Source organism: Saccopteryx leptura, chromosome 4 (assembly GCF_036850995.1).
Source record: "Saccopteryx leptura isolate mSacLep1 chromosome 4, mSacLep1_pri_phased_curated, whole genome shotgun sequence".
Lineage (NCBI taxonomy): Eukaryota > Metazoa > Chordata > Mammalia > Chiroptera > Emballonuridae > Saccopteryx > Saccopteryx leptura.
Genome location: NC_089506.1, coordinates 38612421 through 38635647, shown reverse-complemented (window position 1 = coordinate 38635647; position 23227 = coordinate 38612421). Strand labels below are relative to the sequence as shown.

Genomic DNA, 23227 nt, shown 5'->3' with positions numbered 1-23227 from the left:
GTTGGAAGTATGGGAATAATCAGTCGATAAATGAGTTCATCCATCCGTTCATGGGCCTGACACCGACCCGTTGAGCCGCATCTGCATGTGAGACGGTGTCTGGATGCTGACAGAATACCACCCGTTTCTGCACAGACCTAAATCAATAACCCTACTATCTGTGGAAGATTTTTAGGAGAAAAGACCTCATAAGCACTTGTAACATTCCACTTAATTAAGCCAACACTAAAAGCTGTCATTATCTTGCAATTAAGATAATCCAAGATTTGCCAAAAACTCACAAATCGCACATACTAAAAGGCATTCTGAACCATTAAGCTGCTCGTGGAAAACCCAAACTCGATTTTACAGCCTAAAATGTGCGGGATCGTGCAATAAGCTTGTCTCTAAAGTATGCTTTCTTCCTACCTGAATTTCCGCTTCCAACACTCTATTGTTCTCAATATTGATGACCACACATTCCCATCCTTTGTACTTGGAGGCGTATTATCTGCTCACATTCTAAATAATTGCAGTTGAGAGTGAGCCACCTTGTGTTTTAGATCATTGCTTCTCAGCGGACCATAAGCCTATGAATCGTGGGGACTTGACTGAAACACAGGTCTGGTTCGGCTGCCCCAGGTGGGGCCTGAGGCTCAGTGTTTCTAACGAGCTCCCAGGAGAGTGTCCTGCTGCTGCTGGTCCCCTGGCCGAGCTTTGAGCAGCAAGGTCCTGATTTCCACTGTCCGGCCACGTGTGTCTGCTTCCATTCATTTCTAATTATTTAAAATTAGAAATTCAGTTCCTCCCCCCATGCCTTTCTCTCTCTCTCTCTCTCTCTCTCTCAAATCAATAAATAAAATCTTTAAATATAAAAAGAAAAAAAGAAAGAAATTCAGTTCTTCAGACCCACCTGCCACTTTCAAGTGTTCAGTAGCCATTTGTGATGGGAGGCCACTGTGTTGGACGGCCAGGTATAGAGAACTCGAAGATGGCAGAAAGCCCTTCTGGACAGCGCTGGGCTGAATGACAGGTCATGGCCCTTGAGTTGTATGAACAGAAAATCATCACGTTCCCAGACGTCCTTAAACAGTATGAAGGAGGGAGAAATTTTGTGTTTGTTTCCACAGGGAGCCCCTGGTGACTTTGGACCTCCTGGACCCAAAGGACTGAAGGGAGATTCTAGAACAATTACCACCAAAGGTCAGTCCTCTGTGGCCAAGCCGTTCGTGCATTGTTTATCGGGTGGCAGCACTGTATGAGTAGTCACACTGCACGTTCTTTCCCAGGTGAGAAGGGACAACCAGGCGTGCCGGGCGTGCCTGGTATCAAAGGAGACGACGGCATCCAGGGCCGTGATGGGCTCGGTGGGTTCCCAGGCCTCCCGGGCCCTCCGGTGAGTAGCCGCGGGTGTGGGGCCGGCTCCGCCCCTCCCTGTTCCAGCCGCGCTTAAACACCTCGGAAGTGAACGGTGCTGGCACTACACTACCCCCACCCCACGCGACCCGTTCTGTTTTAACGAGAAGAAATTATATTTCTTAAGACACTGTGAGTTAGGTGGGAAGTCAAGCCCGAAGTGAACATTGAAAAGTCAAAGAGATAACAAGTATTCTTCCTGGTTTAACAACAGAATGAGACACCACTCCCTCAATCAAATGTTCTAAAATAGGTGGCGGAATACTATTTTTTCTAGGATTCGTTATAAAATACACAACTTGTTTTGGCCACAAAGCCCCAGCCTCCTTCCTTGGGGGGAAGGCTGGGGTGGGAGGTGGAGAAGGGCGGAGACAGCCGGCTGCCCGCTGCCCGTCCTCCTCCCCTCCCCCACCTAAGCCCACTGTCCTGCTTCCCATGGACAGTCTGCAGTTTTCTCCCGATTCTGCAGTGTGATTTCTCAATCCTCTTGTCCCTAGATTCCATTTTCTTTTCTCCGGTTATCAAGCCTGTGCCCCCCACCCCACCCCGAGGTTCTTGAATTCGTTTCCTGGGGCTGCCTTAACATATAGCATACAGACTGGGCCGCGTATGTGACAGAAGCATTTGTGGGGGACACAGCTCAACCCGCAGCTCTCCTCTCAGAGCTTCACATTTGCATTCTCTTTGCTGGTTTATTTGCCTCATTCTGAAACCACGGCCTTCTCCTTCCGTCACGTGGGTCATTTCTATTCTAATACTGAAATGTTTTCGGTGCAATATCCTTGGGTTCTTTGTAATCACCTGGATTATTAATGATCTAGTATTGCTTTTTTAGTTATAACTTTGAAAGTTATTTTCAAAGAAGAGTTTGTGCTGCCCAGTCGCCCCAGCACGGCGCTGTCTTGCGCTGTGGCCGTCAGAGCCGAGAGCGTGGCGACCACTCGTTTGGAGTGCCGCCACTTCCCGCTGTTCTCATCCGATCATCTCTGCTGACTTCTCACGAACACACTCCTTCTTTCTTGTCCAAATTAAAGACTTCCTTTCCTTTAACAACAAATTAGCCATTATGAACAGTAGTTATGCCACAAATGCTAAATCATAAACAATAAAGTAGTGTATTCCGATTCTCATCTATCCAAGCCTATATGCCTGACTGTTCTTATTCAGAATTCTTCCTGTGACTGAGGGTCCCGTTCGACGCGCGGGCACTAGTTGTTTGGAAAGAGAAAAATTAATATTCAAATAGATTTGTATGCCTTCCAGAACTATCTTCTGTTGTGTTGCTCATGATTATTAAAAAAATCTGCCCTTTAATTTCTGTGGCTTGGTTAGACCATAACTGTAGGTTTCTATTAATCTCCACCGTTTTTCTGCTCTGTATTCATAGCATGGAACTCATAGGAATGTGAAAGAGAACTGTGAATATGGCTGTCTTTGAGGTTTACATATCTTTTAAGAAATAAACTGAATATTCTCACAGGGTGATGGCATCAAAGGTCCCCCAGGGGACGCGGGCTACCCGGGAGCACCCGGCACCCAGGGCAGTCCAGGAGAGCAGGGTCCTCCAGGGCTGGGCCTGCCAGGCCCCAAAGGCCAGCGTGGTTTCCCCGGAGACCCCGGATTACCTGGACCATCCGGCCTCCCAGGCCCTCCTGGCCTCCCAGGCCCTCCAGGACAAATAGGTATGAAGGATCCTTTCTTTGATCTTTCAAAGTCATGAGATCTTGTGTAGTGCTTCAACATATATCTACTACTTTGTGGGGGGGAGCAATGTTTAAATTCCCAGTGGTGTCATGTAAGAATACTATGTTGCATCATCAGTTCTCAGCACATACAAATGATACCCAACCTCAGAGTTTTTCAGACCCACCAACAGCCTCCTGTCACCACTTGGAATACAGGGCCTCTCCGTCTAGTGCTCACGTCATGGGCCTTTGGAGTTCCTGCCCACCCCCAGCCTGCCCACCACCATCACACTCAGATATTATAAGTTAGTCACTTTCAGTTCCAGAGTTGCCTCACTCTTTCATCGTGTCTTGCTCCCAGATTGTGATACAGGTGTGAAAAGGCCCATCGGAGGTGATGGACAGGACGTCATCCAGCCAGGTACTGTCATGAAGATCAAGTGGCTTTAGAACTCTTGAAAACTTTTGGTTTATAAAACATATGACTTGTCAACAACTGCTGCGAGCTCCTGCAGTGAGCATGGAGCTGCAGCAAGATGTATAAACACATGCAAACCTGGGGCTGGCACCCCATCTGATTCGGCTTAGAATCAAAGGGAAGGCAGGTACCATAGCACACAGAGCTCCTGAGTCTCCCCACCAGGGCAAGGCATCAGCTGACAAGCATTGGTAAGAACTCAGCAGATAGATCTTCACACCTAAAATAAATGCATACATTCAGCTCTAGGTCTACACATGTGTAAAAGGCAGCTGTGAATTATTTGCTTGTTATGTAAGAGCCGTCCAGATAGCTGTCAGGAAAGCAAAATCAGGTCTAATGATAAATGAGTGCTAGAAAGAACAAAGGGTGACAGATGAGGAGAGGATATGGAGGTGACCCTGAGCCGAGGCTTAGTGATGGAGAGCTCAAGGGAGAAGACGCAGAGGTTGACCTGGCCAGCATTAAAGAGGCAAAGCCTCCCTAAAGGTTGAGTTGGAGAAGTAGCATCAGAACCTGTGGGTGCCCTGCATGAGGTTGAAGTTGAGGCGTGGAAATGGACCCAGCACTCAGAGAAAGGCTGCGGCCCCGGCACACAAACCCCAAGGCTCTCAGAGAACTGCAGACGTGAGAAGGCCTCCGGTGTGAGGCTCTGTGGGCTGGAAGCCAGGCTGTCCCGAAGACAGTGGCTTCCTTTCTTTCTATGACCCGGGCTGGCCAGGTCCACCCTGGGTTCCTCGTGTAGCAGAGGAAGCCAAAGCCTCTGTCAAGATAGGAGCCCAGCCAAGTCCCAGGTACACGGATGAAGGACGTCTCAGAGAATTGCTGTACCCACAGAGGGGCTCTCTCAGACAAAGGCCAGACAACAAAGTGCCCCGCTTAATGCCGCTGCCCTGGCCGCACCAGCCGGAAGAAGCTGCCACTCGGGTTTCATTTGGCGTGGCTCAGAGCAGTCTTTGCTGTGGCTAATTCTGAAAGTATTCAGAGTCACAAAGGAGAAATCAAAGAATTCCTTTTGAAATTGCAAATGGCCTTCATCCACCGGTGGATGTTTCCAGACAAAAAAGGCATCCACATAGTCTCACAGGGGAGGAACTAGACTAACTCAGCTGAGGGGGTGGACCGTGGCCAGCACAGTGCCAGTTGTTATTTGGCTGGACTTAACCTTATTTGCATTTTATATTAGTATTCTAATTTGATTACACAATAAGATTAAACTTTTATTCAGATCACATCAAGATGAATTAACTCATTAAGTTACTCTGATCATAAAACGGTAGCCGATATTCACGGTCCCTGCTCTTGACCTTGGCAGTAACCCCCAAGCTGTGAGGCTGGGCACTGAGGAGTGCTCCAACCTGTCTTTTTCCTCTCTCCTCCCAGGCTGTATTGGAGGACCCAAGGGATTGCCAGGCCAGCCAGGACCCCCAGGCCCCACAGGTAATGTGCTCCGGGGAACCAGAGAGCACTTCCTGCCTTCTTGTTTGCATCTTCATGTTTTTTCCCCCAATTTTCACATCTTTCCTCTGCCCCCTGCATCCTTTTCTGCCCTTGGATGTCACCGTGCTCTGCCATCCTGCACTCTATCACAAACTGGTAGCTTCTAAAGGAAGCAGACCTTTTCTCATCAATACAGGAAATGTGTGTGGTCACCGACACCTGGTTGAACCCTGTCTAGAGAAGGTTCCTGCCACACAGGATTCGGCTTCAGCTATGGCACTAACCTCTAGGGGCGCCCGAGGCCTGGGAAGGAAGTTTGCCTCTGTATTTCCTTTCATCCCTTTGTGTTTACTGGAGAGGATTGTTTCTTTAGCGTTTTCACTGAGACGAAAGCAGGAGCAAACAGGACGAGGGAGTTGTCTCTGCAGTCTAGGAGGAACTGGGCTTGTGTCTGCTGGCACAGAGCAGTCACCCCGTGTAAAGAGCCCGCATGAAAGGAGTAAGGGCTCTCCACGATAGAGCCCAGTGTCCGCAGCCATCCACGTGCCCGCGCACGGCAGGGCGGTCCAGGGGCCTGGGCAGCCACAGCTGCTCAGTGAGGTCCAGGTGTCTGTGTCCGTCACCCTAGAGCCGGCGAGTTCTCAGACTGCCGCCATCAATAGGACGTCAGCCTCTTGACTTCTTGCCTCTTCTGGCTGTGGCAGGGCAGGGGAAAGCACCCCGGAACCCCGCTGAGGGAGTCACGCAGAGAATTCAGTGTCGACGGCATGAGACACGTGGCCACGAGCCTGCCGTGAGGTCTAGTTCTAACAGCAATTAGCAGTGGGCCTGGGGCATCTCACTTATTTCTTCTGGAACCTAGTCTCCTCACCTGTACGAATGGAAAAATGCAGCTGTTCTAGCCTCTTCCTATTTCATAAGTGATGTCCATAAAATACCGCCCATGATATGCTCTGGGTGAGGTCTCCTATAAGCTGTAAAGAGCTAAGCCGGTGGGGCAGTTTTCAGCACCCCCTGAGTGGAAACGGGGCCCAAAACTGGGTTTGAGGGGAGAAGATTTTCGAACATATTTTGACAACATGAAGTTTAATGAGATCCTAAAGAGATCACAGATTCAACACTTCTGTGTAAACTAATATATCATCCAGGAGGTAATTATGGACTTGCAGAAAATGGTCTTTAGTGCTTCCCGCACATACCTCGTGGGAGGGACGTGGCCTGTGATCTGAGATACTGGCGGGGTCAGAGGCAGCCCCTGCTCTTCCGTGTCCTCTTCTCAGTTTCAGTGAACTCTTCTCCTAAGCCTGACTGGGATTTCTCAGAAACTGACTTAGGAATGGAACTCATCTGATACATCTTCATCTCAAAACAACTTGAAAAATGTATCTTTTGCTTTATTTTATCTGTCAAATTTTATATTCATGTAAGACTTTCAACAATGCAAAGCCCTTTTATTCTGTTCATCTATTACATTTATATTTATAGATTCAGAAATATGTCAGCATTCTGAACAGGTATATTTCTACACGCCTGAGTTTGACCAAACCTTTATTTCATTGTCAGAGTGATCAGAGAAGTCCAGTCTTGTGTGAGAGAGACCATCATTTGCCACTGAGTAATGCTAACTGCTCCTTCCTCACCTTTCCCCAGTCAAGAATAAGAATCTGTTAAAAATCATGTAATTACACTGGGGAGATAATAGTCTAAGACAGGGGTCCCCAGACTACGGCCCGCGGGCCACATGCGGCCCCCTGAGGCCATTTATCCGGCCCTCGCAGCACTTCCGGAAGGGGCACCTCTTTCATTGATGGTCAGTGAGAGGAGCATAGTTCCCATTGAAATACTGGTCAGTTTGTTGATTTAAATTTACTTGTTCTTTATTTTAAATATTGTATTTGTTCCCGTTTTGTTTTTTACTTTAAAATAAGATATGCGCAGTGTGCATAGGGATTTGTTCATAGTTTTTTTTTTATAGTCCGGCCCTCCAACGGCCTGAGGTACAGTGAACTGGGCCCCTGTGTAAAAAGTTTGGGGACCCCTGGTCTAAGAGGATCGTGCTATCAGTGGGAAGTTTCAGATAATCTATGCATGTATTGGAAGTGTGAGTGGGGGGAGCTTGGGTTCCTACCCCGTGTGTTTTTCCCAAGGGCAGCTTTGCAGACAAGACCGTCGGGGACTGAGGTCCCACAGTGAGACCTGGAGGGTGCCACACATAGCGCTCTTTCTCTCCAGCCCCAGGGAAGTGCTTCCACGAGACTCTCTCTCTGCCCCTTTCTAAAAGATGGAAAACTCCAGGATGCTGGATAGTCCCCTTCTACATGATGCAGAGCAGGGACATTACTGAAGAACAGTAGCGTGGAGAGGCTGGAATTCTTGCTGTATTTATACACCTCTTCACCCCCTGCTCACGTCCCAGCCCTGCTGCCTCACCTGCTGCAGATGAGGCTGCTGTCCTCACTACTGGTGGAGAAATAGGGTGAATCCTGAAGCCCCTTGCTGCCAGCGATGGGCAGGTGTGCTGGCTGTGGTATCTGAGAGCCTGAGATGAAGGGAACCTCCTGAGCCTGAGAGCAGGCAAGCACAGAGCCACCTGGGAAATGTTCCAAGTTTGCTTCCCATATAAAAAGGTTCAGGCCCTGGCAGGTTGGCTCAGTGGATAGAGCATTGACCAGCATATGTATGTACTGGGATCAATTCCTCTCCCGCTTTTCTCCCCCTTCCCCTCCTATAGCCAGTGGCTCAAGTGTCAGCCCCTGGTGCTAAGGATAGCTAGTTGGTCTGAGCGTCAGCCTTAGGCACTAAAAATAGCATGGTTAATTCAAGCCCCATCCCCAGACAGGGGTTGCTGGGTGGATCCCTGTCAGGGTGCTTGCAGGAGTCTGTCTCCCCTTGTCTCACTCGAGAAAGAAATAGGGATAGAAAGAAAGAGAGAGAGAGAAGGAAAGAAGAAAGGGAGGGAGGGAGGGAGGGAGGGAGGGAGGGAGGGAGGGAGGGAGAGAGGGAGGGAAGGAGGGAGGGAAGGAGGGAGGGAAGGAAGGAAGGAAGGAAAAGGCTCAGATCAAGGATGTCCAATAGATTAGGAGTTATCTCACTTAGCCGGTCTGAAGTTTAACTTTCTTTTTAGTCTAAGTCATTCATTATAAGTAATATTGTATATATAAGTCAACATTTTTCAAATCTGGGTATATTGGCTCTGGGTGAAGTTTCCCATTTTTATTAAAAATGTTTAGGTTATTGTGTTGTTTGCAGAATGCAATGGGGAAGGTTGAATTGTGAGAAGGTGTAGACTGTATAGCTGGAGGAAACAGCAGCCTCCTAGTGCCTTGCTGCTCAGAATGTGGTCCCCAGAGCACCATACAGTGCGTAGATGATGTTTTGTTGAGTTCTACACTGGAAACGTGTATGGTTTTATGAACCAATATCACCCCAATAAATTCAATTTTTAAAAAAAATGTGCTCCCCAAAGAAGTGCTGGTGTAATCAACCTCCCAGACATCAGTATTTTTTCCAAAGCTCCAGGAGGGTCTGAGTGAGTGAAGAAGGTTTCGGGGGCCATAGGGAGGAGGCTGAGAACCACTCAGGCCCTGAGGAAGCTGCCCTAAGCTCGGAGCCGAGGAACAGGCGAGAACCACTCAGGCCCTGAGGAAGCTGCCCTAAGCTCGGAGCCGAGGAACAGGCTGAGAACCACTCAGGCCCTCAGGAAGCTGCCCTAAGCTCGGAGCCGAGGAACAGGCTGAGAACCACTCAGGCCCTGAGGAAGCTGCCCTAAGCTCGGAGCCGAGGAGCAGGCTGAGAACCACTCAGGCCCTGAGGAAGCTGCCCTAAGCTCGGAGCCGAGGAGCAGGCCAGTACTCACTGCCTGTGTGGTGTCCAGGGCGGGTTCCCGCAGATGCAGGTCGTCCAGGTTCTTTCTTGTGGCCCGGCAGTCAAGGCTGCAGTGAATCTGGAGTTGTCAGGTTTCTGGAGGTCTGATACAGTCACATCCTGATTATGACAATGAGACCCTCCCAGGCCCAGGAGTCTAGTCAAGCCTGACCAGGCGGTGGCGCAGTGGATAGAGCGTTGGACTGGGATGCGGAAGGACCCAGGTTCAAGACCCCGAGGTCGCCAGCTTGCAGGCTCATCTGGTTTGAGCAAAAAAAAGCTCACCAGCTTGTACCCAAAGTCACTGGTTCGAGCAAGGGGTTACTCGGTCTGCTGAAGGCCCGCGGTCAAGGGGCCTTCGTGTGAGAAAGCAATCATTGAACAACTAAGGTGTCGCAACAAAATACTGATGATTGATGTTTCTCATCTCTCTCTGTTCCTGTCTGTCTGACCCTGTCTATCCCTCTCTCTGACTCTCTCTCTGTCCCTGTAAAATAAAAAAAAAAGGATCTACTCTACTCAAGCCAGTCTGTGTAGCTTTAGATCCCATGGCTCTTGACATTGACCCTGGACCTGATAGAAACAGAGGCAGACGTGAGGAATTTTTCCCAAGAACCCCGTGTTCAGAAACATGTGCTTAGTTGTCAGTTTGCAAACCTTGTTTCATGCAAGAACTTCTTACACAGATGAAGTCCCTGTGGTCAGAGAGAGCCAGAGGCCCATGCGTGTGACACACACCCAGACCAGAGACGTAATCTGAGGTCTGGTCAAAGGGCTCAGACCCAGTTTGGGTCTGGGTGTCTGAGGCTCCAGCCATTGTCCTGCCATGGCTGGTTAGTTTCATTTCCTGTCCAGGGCTCCCATGGCTGAGAGCCCCTAGCTTGCTTCCTATCTAGCTCTCCTCGCTCCGTTCTGCCATCGCATACCACTCTCTGAGGAGGGAAGTGTGGGTGGCTGGCTGTCATACAGCATCTGTTTTCTGGGGGAAAGCTGTGAACATGGATGAAAAGCATGGAAGTCCAGCTTTGTGACATTGGTGAGGGACCGCAGCCTTCTTTTCATCTCAGCGACTGTGCAAGCACTGCTCAGATATTTGACGGGGATCAGCTCATTTGGTCCTCACAAAACCCCATGAAGCAGGTATTATTTCCCTACTTTTCAGTTGAAGAAACAGAGGCACAGAGAGGCTTAGAAACATGTCCAGCCTGACCAGGCGGTGGCGCAGTGGATAGAGTGTCGGACTGGGATGCCAAGGACCCAAGTTCAAGACCCCAAGGTCGCCAGCTTGAGCGCAGGCTCATCTGGTTTGAGCAAAAGCTCACCAGCTTGGATCCAAGGTCACTGGCTCGAGCAAGGGGTTACTCGGTCTGCTGAAGGCTCGCGGTCAAGGCACATATGAGAAAGCAATCAATGAACAACTAAGGTGTCGCAATGCATCATTAGATTAATGTTTCTCAGCTCTCCATCCCTGTCTGTCTGTCTGTCCCTGTCTATCCCTCTCTCTGACTTTCTCTCTGTCTCTATAAAAATAAAAAAAAAAGAAGAAGAAGAAGAAGAAACATGTCCAAGGCCACACATGTAGAAGCAGTAGAGCCAAGAATCTTGGCCCAAGATTCACACCCAGGCATTCTGAGCCCTTAATTAGTACATCATGGATCCTTAATATTATTATAGTTTGAGTCCTTAAGCATGATTTCTGAACACTGGAAATTGTTCTTTAAGCCCAGAGATGCTATTTTAATTCAGTCACTACAACCTTCAGCTGCAGGATTTTTGTTATTTGTTTTCTTATGGCTTATATTCTTTGTAAAACTTCTCATGTCATTCATGTATTATTTTCTTGGTTGTATTTATTGTCTGCATTCTCTTGTATGAACTGAACTTCTCTAGGACAATTATTTTTTTTGTTTTGTTTTGTTTTTACAATAATTATTTTGAATTCTTTGTCAGGCACTCTTTAGATCTCAAGTTCTCTAGGTTTGGTTACTAGAACCTTGTTGGTTTTCTTTGTTGGTGTCACGGTTCCCTGTTCTTCATGATCCTTGCGTCCTTTCGTTGGTCTATGCACAATTGAAGGAGTGATCACCTCTTCCAGACTGACAGGCCCCAGCAGAGAAAGACCTTCCCCAGTCAGCCCCGCCTGGGATTCTGGGAGGCCAGCTGGTGGTGTTCACTGATGGGTGGGCCCACTGCCGGGGTCTGTGGGGTCCACACTTGGGTTTGGCTGGCTGTCAGAGCTGCTGTGAGGGTCGACACCCCGCAGACCCACTGGTTTCCAGTTTCATCAGAGGCCACCTTAAGTCAGGTGCCAGACTTGATCACCTCGCATTCATATCCTGCTGGGGTTTCCTCACGGGGCTCTGATACGTGTTGTGATTTCTCTGGGTTGTTTAGGTGCCAAAGGTCTCAGAGGAATACCAGGACTCTCAGGAGCTGACGGACCACCGGGACTCAAGGGTTTTCCAGGAGATCCAGGTCGTGAAGGGTTCCCAGGACCCCCAGGTAAGTCAGGGTGGGACCTCCCTCTCAGGCCCTTAGGTTAGGACATGACTGTGAGCCTGTGATCAGGGTGTCCCACCTCTGTTGTCTTTCAACATTTAGAAGCTGGATCGACAAATGCTTGATAACAACTTTTGTTCTTAAAGATTAAAACTTTTGATTTTTTTTTTTTATCACTAATGCACTGGAGTTTTGCAGAAGATAACACAGATATTGCAGGAAAAAAAGACAGTTGTGCATAAAGATTTTCCTCTGGTTGATAGTAAACGTTCTAAGGGCACCCTAGTGTTACCCTCTGCTGCAATTCTCATGAAGGGCCCCAAAGCCCTCTCCGCCGATTCCCAATCTGCCGATCACTGCCAGATAAATACCGTGGATGGTTTTCCTTTACACGGATTACCTGCTCACTCTTCAGTTTGCAGCCTGTCTGAGTCAACAGTTTGAACCATTCCGTCTACATCTGACACAGCAAAGGATTATCTAAGTCATTTAGTCGCTAAAAGAGCGTGAGCCATTTACCTGTATATGGAGGGAAAGACTGTGTTTCTGGTAATGAACTGGGGTAAGAAGCAGGAAGTACCTGCTTCAGTGTCAGCAGGCTCTATAACACGATTCCATGTCCCCAAGCCCAGGTGTCCCTTTGTGATTATGGCTAAAACGGTGTGAGTATGACTATGTTGCGTGGCATGCAGAGGCCCATTCATTTTTAACTCGTATTATTTAAATAAAACTGTAGAAGTCACTAAGGCCACTCGAGTCCAAACATCCTCCCTTGGGACTCTGGTCAAGTGTGCTTCTAGCCTCTACTGGAATCACTCTTGTCACCCAGCACCTGTGAAACATTGAAACTCTCTCATTGCTAGAAAGCTCTTGCTCGGCTGGAATGAAACCTGCCTCCCAGTAGCTTCTCCACTGGTTGTTCCTTGAGGCAATGGCTCTACTTCATAACCACCCCACACACACTCGGAGAGAGCAGCCCGTCTCTCCACTGCCATCTCAAGAACCAACAGAACCGACCCCAGGAACGCAAACTTTCTTTTTATGACATAATTTCCAGTGCCCTCAGAATCCTGGACCTCCTCTGATGACTGCGCTTCCGTGTGTCAGCATTCATCTCACACTGGGCCCCAGAAACGGAATAAGCATTCCAGCTGTCTGGAATATCGCGCAGAACAGCGTGTCTCTGTGTCCCTAGAGTTAGGTCCTTAGTAAATATTTTCAGCGAAGTTAATTAAATTTTTGCCTCCTCTCTGTCCAGCCCTTGGACAAACAGCTTAATCCTAAATATAGAACTTTGCCTCAATCCCTGACAGATTTTCTTCCTGGACTCAGTGCTCCAGCCATAAAGATGTTGCAAACTTTTATCCTGTTGCCTTTTCATATTATGCATTTCACCATGTTTTGCAAAATTGGGGAGGCATACCCACTTTGTTTTTTGTCAAGGTGTTGATAAAAATCCTGCCTTGGAAAGAAACAAAGAAAGTTTTTCTGCCACCACATCAGAGGATCAGAGTGTATCAGTTTGTTGCCCTGCCAGGAGCACCTAAATGTTTAGGAGTTACAGCATTGCCATTTGGTTGACAAGCCATATACAAAAGTAAACTGTGACTATATTTTGAGAGAAGAAAAGCAATTGATTAATACCTTCTTGCCTTGAATATGAAGGATACCTAGTAATCATAATTTATGTGCCCAGACAAGTGGGCGTGAACTGCATAGGGTTCTCCCGGCGTGGAGAATGAGCAGGATGTGCCTGTTATCAGGATATTTGGGAAGCCGACAACATACGGAGAAAGCCTGTTCTATATTGAAATGTAAGCTCTTAAGTGAACAGGGACATTGGTTAGACCAGTGGGAAGAAGTAAAGGAGGAACTGATCTGTCCAGTCTTTGAAATGCACATCGGTAAGGGAATATACTATGCTTCTACTACTATGTGCAAAAGAAAAGAAAATGCCTAACTTCAGAGACTGCAAAACACACAAGAGTCTATTCGAGAAATAAGATCCATGTATGCACTCATACACACAAATTTAAATACACAATTCCCATGTATAGTTTTCAACGTTTCCATGAAAGCCATATCCCTTCTTTATGTAGGCAAATCACATCATTAAAACTCTGAAATAGGGTCCAGCTAATTCATTCTCAAGTTGTGTCCAGATCTTTTGTTCTGTGGCCCAACAACAGACATACCATTCAACCCATCTCCCAGCTCTGGGAAAGGCAAGCTTTGCCGCCCTAGGAAAGCCCCAGGGCCCGGGCACGGGTCTTTATGTCAGGTGTACCACACAGAAGGCGCACTCAGTGTCTTCTTTCCTGCACCCTACACGCCAAAGTCAGGGCAGGAATGACCACAAAATGCTTTCCTTCTGAACAAACATGTGACTTTCTGTTCCCACAGTTCAAGCTAAGGTCACGTCAGGGTTCAGGAAACTGACAGGGGAAGTCGTGATGAGACCATCTGATCCAGTGGCGTCCAGGAAAGGCACACTGCCCCAACACGTGACAGCCACCCTCCTCCATCCAGATGTGGGCAGTTGACAGTCACAGTGACAAAGAGCTATTGATTCTCTGTCAGAGCATTTCAGAATTGACTGATGACCAAGGGGAGCGTTCCAGGGGGCAGAGTTTGGACTCTGAGAGCTCTTCCATCACTCTGCTCTGTCCCTCACTTGCACGCACATCCTAAGGTCCCACAAAAACAGTCTTTTGGGATTATTTACACAACATTGGGTATCATGAATCATGACAATTTATGTCCAAGGAGGAGTTGATTCTGAACACCTCACCTACTGTAGCTAAATTGTAGGGCTGGGGGCCAGGTGGCAGAGGGAGGCGTTAGTGTGTGGGCTGCAAGGTGGGCAGCAGGGCCAGGGCTTGAGCTGGGGACCCCAGCCTCTTTCTGCTACCTCCCTCAGAACATCACAATGCTGACTTGCACTCATGGGATGACCCGTGTTTCCCCGTAGGGTTCATTGGGCCCCGAGGATCCAAAGGCGCCATGGGCTTCGCTGGCCCAGACGGATTCCCAGGTCCCAGCGGAGCTCCAGGATCAGTCGGACCCCCGGGGGACAGAGGCCTTCCTGGCGAAGTCCTGGGGGCCCAGCCTGGGCACCGAGGAGATGTCGGACTGCCCGGACACCCCGGACTGAAAGGCTTTCCCGGGGACAGGGGCCTACCTGGATACAGGGGTAAGTCACCACGGCCCAAGGACAGCTGGGGCTGGGTCCCACCGCACTGCGGCTGCCAGGGGTGGCTCCGAAACCCCTCTGAGGGGACTTGGGAAGAAGCAACAGAACTGTGTGGTAGAGTCCTGCTTTTTCTTATCCCCACCTTGTTCCAACGTTCCTCTAGAATGTTTTTAGGACAATAATTATCCTCCTGTGCTTACCTTTTGTATCTAAAAAGGAGGATCATTTGAGACCTTCTACAAATATATAGATTAACTAACAGAATAAAGTCGGGTGTGAATCAGCTGGGGGCGGCTTGCTGGTGCCTTCAGCAGAACGTGTTCAGTGGGCATGGAAAAGGAAGCCGGCCACGCTTAGTGAGAGGTTGAAGAGGAAGACAGAGGTGATCTAGAACAGCAGTTCTCAACCTTTCTAATGCCGTGACCCCGCAATACAGTTCCTCATGTTGCGGTGACCCCAAACCAAAAAATAATTTTGGTGGCTACTTCATAACTGTAATTTTGCTACAGTTATGATTCGGAATGTAAATACCTGATATGCATTATGTATTTTCCGATGGCTTTAGGCGACCCCGCTGGGGTCGCGACCCACAGGCTGAGAACCGCTGATCTAGAATGTAGTTTCATGGGTTGGTGCAAAATTGATGAAAATAGAAAAACCGCCTGTTGTTTGATGAATAAACAAGGCCTTAGTTGGCTTTACATATCCAATTTATACAAGACTGATATTAAGAACCCCAAACTCCTCATTTTAATGAAAGATTGTGTCACTAAAGAGCAAGAGTTTGCCTTTGGTGCACCACATGCTGGAGACTGCCAGACCATTGAAGTCTGATATTGGTGGTCTTGATCAACTACAAAGATGCAGAATGCATTGTGACTTTTGCTGTTGGCATTGTCTTCGGTCCCTGCCCTCAAGCCCAGGCAGGAGGAAGCTTCTTCCTACGTTGCGCAGGAAGCGGATACTATCAGACCTGTAGGCATCCTTTACAGGAAGACACTAGGGGGCTGAGGCTTGGTTCTCAAAGGGCAGGTGAACTCGTCAAGTTCAGGGGTGTGAGTTGGTTTGCAGATGAGCCTGCCAGTTCCCAGCAGGTCTGGGAGGTGCGGCACAGGGCAGACGGGTTTCCATGATGATGCTGATCAGTACCTCCACTGTCGTGACCAGGAGAAACCCCAGCATGGGTGCCAGGGCTCACCAGGAGACCCGCTGGGGTGAGGCCCAAAGAACAGAACAAAGAGATTGAGATGGCACACGTGTACATATACACGCTCACACTCATTTATGCATGTACACACGTACTCGCACGTGCACACACACATCATATACACATGGCCCCATACATTTATGCATAAATGTCCATGCCTACTTATATATATATATACAGTCACACATGTACATGCACACAGACCCACACATGTCTGCCCACACACTTACACCCTTATATATGTTCAAATGTATGTACTCACACTCTTATATACACTCACGAACAAGCCCACACAGTCATATTCACCTTCTGATGTTCACACTCTTCATGCACACACACATACATCTACACATACACCCCGAACCATACCGCTTCATCCAAGGCTAGCCAGATATGTGAGACATTGGCTAAAATCACCAAGCCGTGGGGACCTGAGGCCAGGACGCCCAGGGTCTGCCCTTGCCAGCTTCACTGCCTCTCGGTCAGTTACGGAGCATAGGGATCACTCAGTGACTCTGTGGAGACCGAGGAATTGGCGGCCCTGACAGGTGGCACTCTGTGATTCAGCCTTCCGGTGGTTCTTTAAAAACCCTTTCAGCACTCACACTTATGTGTGTCAGTGTGTCCCCACCAATCTCTTCTGCAGTCCGACTGCAACAACTGTGCCCTGAGCTCTTTTACCAGAAGATACTTCTTGTAGATTTCTTAAAACATAACTATTTCCTGCAGACCTCAACATGTTTGAGCAGAACAATAAAAAAAAAATGGCAACAGATTTCCTTTCAAGCCTGTGACGTTTTCCCAAGTTGAGGGTCATCTTGATGACCAGCTTGTTTAGGTAGAGTGTTTCACTGGGTAAAAGTTTTAACTTCTGAAGCATCAGAGTTCTGAGAAACTGTTTCCATGCCACGTCCATCCACTGCTGTAACAAGGGCAGGGGCGGATGACACCACATCTGGGCTCGCTTGGCTGTTTGGGGCAGTCACATAGGTGCCCTGGGCAGCCTGAGTTCCTGAGCAGAACTTCTGAATGATGGAGTCACACAAGTCCACAGGTCAGATTTTATTTAGCTGAGGGCAGCTGATTTTTTTTTTTTTTTTTTTGTAGTTCCTTTTTTTTAACAGATGTTCGGTAAATGGATATTAACTTAAAATATTAAACTCCACAGACAACTAAAAGACCAAAATGCCTCCACCTTAAGTAGCAGGGGTCATGTCAACCATTTATTTGTGGCCTGTCCTGTCCCCTTCAATGAGGGAGGCGCCCCAGACACTTGCGCTCACACCAGCCTCGACCCCGCTGGCCAGGGCTCCCATGACCTGACGTGCTCAGTGCTCTCAGTTCATGTAGCCTTAAAGGCGCCTGGTGATGACGTCACTTTACCTGTCCTTGGAGAGGGACAGAGTGTTGTGGCAGGAGCCTGACTTCCCAGTAAAACTTTACCACCTACCACACGGCCCGCCTACTCCGCCAAGGCCACCAGCAGCCACTAGCAATCATACTTTCCCTGGAACGGTGAAATCTTAAACGTAGAGCCCAAAAATAAGTGTCCTCATTTCCCACAGTAGAACTGGAGTGTGCACGAATAAATGCACCCTGCTTTCTCCACACTCTTCTCCCTGATCTGGTTTAAGAAGTCAGATAACTGGAGCACAGGCTTGAGAGCCTGAGTTGGTCCCAAACTAACTTGATTCCTTTCGTTACCGACCCTCCACCCGCTTCCCCTGCTTGTTTGCCTCCCTTCTCAGGTGAGCCCTGCACACTTAGTGGGATGGTCAGGGACAAATGAGCAAGTGGCCCTGACAGTCACTGGTGACACATTATGCAAACGACAGGCTTTGGCCCTCCTACTGTTAATAATTAAATGAATGTAACAAACTTTAAGTTACAAGAAGAAAGGAGAAAATATCTAAATATAAAGAGGCAGATGTTCTGTATTAAACAGAGTAAGTATTAAAAAAAAAAGCTAGAAGAAAATATATGCTCATAGTATCTGACCTTTGGCTAAAATCAAGGAAAGAAAATACATACACACACACCAACAAAAAATGTAATGAGTTTGCACACAAATCTTAACATTCTCTGTGTCAAAAAAACAAAATGAAAATTTAGACAGTAAACTCTAAAATAGGACTATGTAGGAAAATAAATTAATATACACGAGGAATATGAAAATCTATAAGAAAAATACCAAAATATCCAAAGGTAAGTATTGGCAAAGAACAAAAATTTCACCATAAAGCAAAAAACTAGGAGAAAGAAATATACCTCATAATCAAAACCATGCAAAATAACACCGTGGGTGCACTCACTTTCCTCCCGACATCTGCCTGCCAGGTTTCCGCCAGTGCTTTAACGCCGGCTCTCAAGGCTGGGAAGTCAGGGAGAGCCAAACACGGGGCAGGCGGTCTGAGGTCAGCGTGACACTGTGTATGAAAAAGCATTAAGCTCACGTTTGCTTTGACCCGCTAAAAAAACCCCTTCCTTATAACACTGTAAGAACGAACAAAAAAAAAAGATGGGATGACTAATGTGTCCATGTGATGGGATATTATTCATGTAGCCATTTAATACGCTTATAGAGTATTTTTAATGTGGCAAAGTGCTAAAATATAATGTCAAGTGAAAAAAAAAGCTAGATTAAAATTTACTTGTAGCGTGACATTTGTTCTGTAAAATATCTATTTGGATGTATATTTATGTGAATACAAAAAAAAGCCAGAAGGAAATATACCAAATGTTAGTAATTATCTCAGGGTGATGGGATGAGTTACTTTGATCTTATCTTTTGTAGTTCTTTCTATTTTCCAGGGTGCTACAATACAGAACAAAGTTAAATTCAATTTTTATAGAACAATTCTGAGGTTGTAGATACTGTTTGCAGTTAACCACACGGGGTTGGCCTCACCGCTCTTGTCTCGGTTGTTGCAGGAAGCCAAGGGATGCCAGGGATGCCGGGCCTGAAGGGCCAGCCAGGCCTCCCAGGGCCGTTAGGACAGCCAGGACAGCCTGGGCCCCCCGGACAGCACGGCTTCCCTGGAGGTCCCGGCCAGGAGGGGCCCCTGGGGCTGCCGGGCGCCATCGGCCATGGAGGTGAGAAACCCACCCTCCCACTGAGGGGGCACAGCCTCACTCATACTGACAACCAAGCAAGTACCACCACCCCCTGGGCAGCTCTCAAACTGCTCCCAGGACCCCAAACCCCTTTCAGGAGCTGCAGTGGTTCTGAAACTACCCTATATTGCAGGGGTCCCCAAACTTTTTTTACAGGGGGCCAGTTCACTGTCCCTCAGACCGTTGGAGGGCCGGACTATAAAAAAAAACTATGAACAAATCCCTATGCACACTGCACATATCTTATTTTAAAGAAAAAAAACAAAACAGGAACAAATACAATATTTAAAATAAAGAACAAGTAAATTTAAATCAACAAACTGACCAGTATTTCAATGGGAACTATGCTCCTCTCACTGACCACCAATGAAAGAGGTGCCCCTTCCGGAAGTGCGCCGGGGGGCCGGATAAATGGCCTCGGGGCCACATGCGGCCCACGGGCCGTAGTTTGGGGACCCCTGCTATATTGCATGGCTTAAACAACAGAAATTGACTCTCCCACCGTTCCAGAACCTGGAAGACAGAATCAAGGTGCTGGCAGGGCTGGTTCCTCCTGAGACCTCTTTCCTTGGCTTGTAGCTGGCTGCCTTCTCCCTGTGTCCCCACATTGTCATCCCCACAGAGAGCCTAGGAGGTGACCAAGGTGATGTGGACGGAAGTCAAGGGCCCGTGTGTCAATCAGTCACTGTCCAAGGTGACCCTTGTCCTCTCATTTGCCATAGTCAAGAGCAACTTTGTCCAGGACCATAACCGGTCAACACTAGGGAACACTGTGCCACACAAAGACCAGGTGTAAACCAGACACTTTCCTATGCACGGGCCCAGGGCTTCCTCCTGGAGTGGCCTCAACTGTGTCCAAAAACTGGGGGGCTCCACTCAGGTAGGGCAGATGCCCCAGACACTGTGCTACCCACTGGTTTTAGGGTTCCCGAAATCCTGGGCAGGAGGTTTGGGGCCTTCTGTGTCAGTGTTCACCGGCTGCGTCAGTCCTCAAACATGGAACAGCAGCTAAACACAGAACACTGCCTGGCTTGTAAGGGCCCATGCCGTAGCCCTGCCCTGAAGGACCCTACAGTGTAGCTGCGGAGAGAATTACATGCAGAAAAGACTTGCGTTTAGCCCGAGCCAGCCACTGGAGTGCCCAGACCCTGAGGTCCGGCTTTCGGGGGCGGGAAGGGGGCTAGGCGGGTTGGACAGTCGGGAGAAGCAGATGAGACGAGCCAGGCCTGGAAGATGGGCAGGACTGGAACGGGTCCTTCCCAGGAGGACAGGACAGGCCGGGGCAGGACTGGACAGGCAGGGGCAGGACTGGGACGGGTCCTTCCCAGGAGGACAGGACAGGCAGGCAGAATGCCCCAGCACCGTGAACCCCCAAACTTGCCAAACTTGAGTGGGGGACTGGTGTTCTGGAGAGGGAGATTGGGCCAAAGTTTAGAAAGCATTGAATGCTGAGGTCAAGAGTTAGACCCCCTAGACAAGGGGGTTGTTGGGTTTTGAACAGAGGGCTGCAGTAAGAAGGCTGGTAGATCGTGGTGGGAGAGCGAGGGAAAGCGGTAGGCGGGCAGCACCGGAAGCCCTAATGAGATGCGGAGGTGGGAGCACGGGGAAGGGAGAGGAAGGGAAGGGACGGAGCAGCCAAGAAGGCAGGGGCAGGTCCTCCCCCAGAACTTGATCCCAGGCTGAGCCAGCAACAGCCAAGGGGGGCAGGTGTCCCTGGAGTGACCTCCGGATCACGTCCTGGCTTAGCACTGGCATTGCAACCCCACACCCACCTGATCATTCCGCCACTGTAACTTGGTTCCTTTGGGTTCCAAGGCAAGAGGGCTTTCGCCTAGAAGTCACATCTGGCGTGATTTGCACATGCTAGCCTCCAGCTTTCAAAGAAAGTCCTCTCTAGCAAGGCCAGCCCTGCAGGTTTCCACACACTGCAGTCACACCTTTATATAATAGTTATAGCTTCCCACTCTCCTTCCAAGATGTTTTATTATCAAAAAAGTTTTGCAATCAAGGTGCTAAAAGTACCTTAAGAGGCTTTTTCTCTGTGCACGGTGTGTTCATCCTGTTTTATTTTTCTGCCCCCTCTCTTGAACAGGTCTGCCTGGAGACAGAGGGGACCCAGGTGACACAGGTGTCCCTGGCCCTCTGGGCATGAAAGGTGTCTCCGGTGATAGTGGTGACCGTGGTTTCTTTGGTGAGAGAGGTCCTCCAGGAAGCCCTGGCTTTAAAGGAATGGCTGGAATGCCTGGTATCCCTGGGCTAAAAGGTAACTGTGTAGCATGACAAGGAGTGACCTCGCAGGGTGGTGGGCATGCTGACCTTGGACTTGGGACAGCTCTGCCAGGAGAGGAGAGTCCCCAGCCTGCAGGCTGAAGCCTCGGGTCTCCTCTCTCCGGGAAAAGACCCTGGAATACTGGCTCATGCTGCTGGGCTGCCTGGGACCAGGTGCCCAAAATGCTGATTTTTTAATTTACCAAGAGGGGCTGCCTGAGGAGCAGGGCTTACTACCCCGTGAGGACATTTTGTGGTGAGGCCCCGCCCGAGGCTGGGTTCAAATCCGGAGGCTGGCTGGTGAACAGAGACCAAAGCAAAGGAAAAGCCTGGGTCACCAGCATAGGTTTATGTGACACAGACAGAGGCCAGTTTCTGTAGCTGTGGGGCCCTCTGGCCTTGCCTATTGCTGGGGACACAGTGATCTGACTTTCTAGTGCTTCTTTGCCAGACGTCCCTGCTGGGTTAACGCAGGTTAACTTCTGGTGTCCCTTCTCCTCACCCGCAGACCTAGGTGACCTCCCCGTTCTCCTCTTGTCTTTCTGCCTGACCGCTGTGCATTTACCTTCGGTCTTCTCCCCAGTGGCCAGACAGCAGGCAGGCGGATTCTGTACCCCTCAGTCTGCACATAGGTCGGCCGGCCAGCGCTTAGGAAATGGCATCCCACAAATCCCCAGTTTTAGGCTAAGGTGGTTACTCTGGGAATGTCATAGACGAACGAGACTGAAATACCTGTGCCTGACCCAGGATTTTTCTTGCTCCCTCTGCAGGGGATAGAGGCTCACCTGGGATGGATGGTTTCCAAGGCATGTTTGGGACCCAAGGAAGACCCGGGCCTCCAGGAAAAAAAGGAGAGGCTGGATTTTCTGGAGTTCCAGGGCCAAAGGGTCTGGCTGGTGTGCCAGGTGGGAAAGGTAAGCCTGCCTCTCTTACGGGCTTTCGCACAGGGTTGAGACTCGCTTTCTTGGGGGCATAACACTGCTCAGAACAAATCTTTTAGGATCTTAAAAAGTTAGACACTATTTGAAAACACACAAACGAACTAATAAAAACTGGAAGTTTTTACCCCTGCCTCCACACACTGATAGCATAATAAGGGAATAATACTAACCAAAGGAAACTTTTAAGAACAAAATTGATGATGGCATTAAGAACCAACTACATCATAAGAATCATATCCCACCATGATGATTCCATGGTCGGCATGAGGAGGTGAGGCCAGCTGAGAAGCAGGAGGAGGTAACTTCTTTTTTTTTTTTTTTGTATTTTTTGTTTTTTCCTGAAGCTGGAAACGGGGAGAGACAGTCAGACAGACTCCCGCATGCGCCCGACCGGGATCCACCCGGCACGCCCACCAGGGGCGACACTCTGCCCACCAGGGGGCGATGCTCTGCCCCTCCGGGGCATCGCTCTGCCGCGACCAGAGCCACTCTAGCGCCTGGGGCAGAGGCCACAGAGCCATCCCCAGCGCCCGGGCCATCTTTGCTCCAATGGAGCCTTGGCTGCGGGAGGGGAAGAGAGAGACAGAGAGGAAGGAGGGGGTGGTGGAGAAGCAAATGGGCACTTCTCCTATGTGCCCTGGCCGGGAATCAAACCCGGGTCCCCCGCACGCCAGGCCAACGCTCTACCACTGAGCCAACCAGCCAGGGCCAGGAGGTAACTTCTAAAAGAGGGGAATGCCGTCTGGCAAAGGAGGGACACGGTATTGCAGGTGGAAGGACACGACATGGTGCCGAAGACATCGTGACCCACAGAACTGAGGCTGGTTCGAGCCCTGGCAGGCCTCTCAAGACCCTAACACTTCCTTGTTCAGGCAGCATTACCAACGTGTCATATGCTCATGACTTTTTCTCAAACATCTTTGCTCTGAAAGTATTGTGATTGTCCCCAAAATCTTAATTACTAAGTATTAGCAAGGCTGTGGAGAAATGGGAACCCTCCTATACTGCTATGAATGTAAATGGTACAGCTAGTGTGGGAAATGGTCTGGCAGTTTCTTTAAAAGTTTAAAAAGTTAAACATAGGGTCACCCAGCAAACCTACTCCTAGGTATACAACCAAGAGATCTGAAAACATATGTCCAC

At 49.0% G+C, this 23227-nt stretch overlaps 1 protein-coding gene across 2 annotated transcripts in view; it reads left to right on the top strand.

The window, feature by feature from the left end:
• The window catches only part of COL4A2 (collagen type IV alpha 2 chain), a 201294-nt gene that overhangs the window by 154998 nt on the left and 23069 nt on the right, over positions 1 to 23227 (top strand). For both annotated transcript variants that reach the window (XM_066380564.1, XM_066380563.1), the window contains exons 23-32: positions 1110 to 1182; positions 1269 to 1375; positions 2876 to 3077; positions 3442 to 3501; positions 4942 to 4998; positions 11257 to 11364; positions 14333 to 14554; positions 18693 to 18854; positions 20968 to 21138; positions 21914 to 22057. In XM_066380564.1, coding sequence (XP_066236661.1) covers positions 1110 to 1182; positions 1269 to 1375; positions 2876 to 3077; positions 3442 to 3501; positions 4942 to 4998; positions 11257 to 11364; positions 14333 to 14554; positions 18693 to 18854; positions 20968 to 21138; positions 21914 to 22057 — 1306 coding nt within the window. The remainder of the gene's footprint in view (positions 1 to 1109; positions 1183 to 1268; positions 1376 to 2875; positions 3078 to 3441; positions 3502 to 4941; positions 4999 to 11256; positions 11365 to 14332; positions 14555 to 18692; positions 18855 to 20967; positions 21139 to 21913; positions 22058 to 23227) is intronic.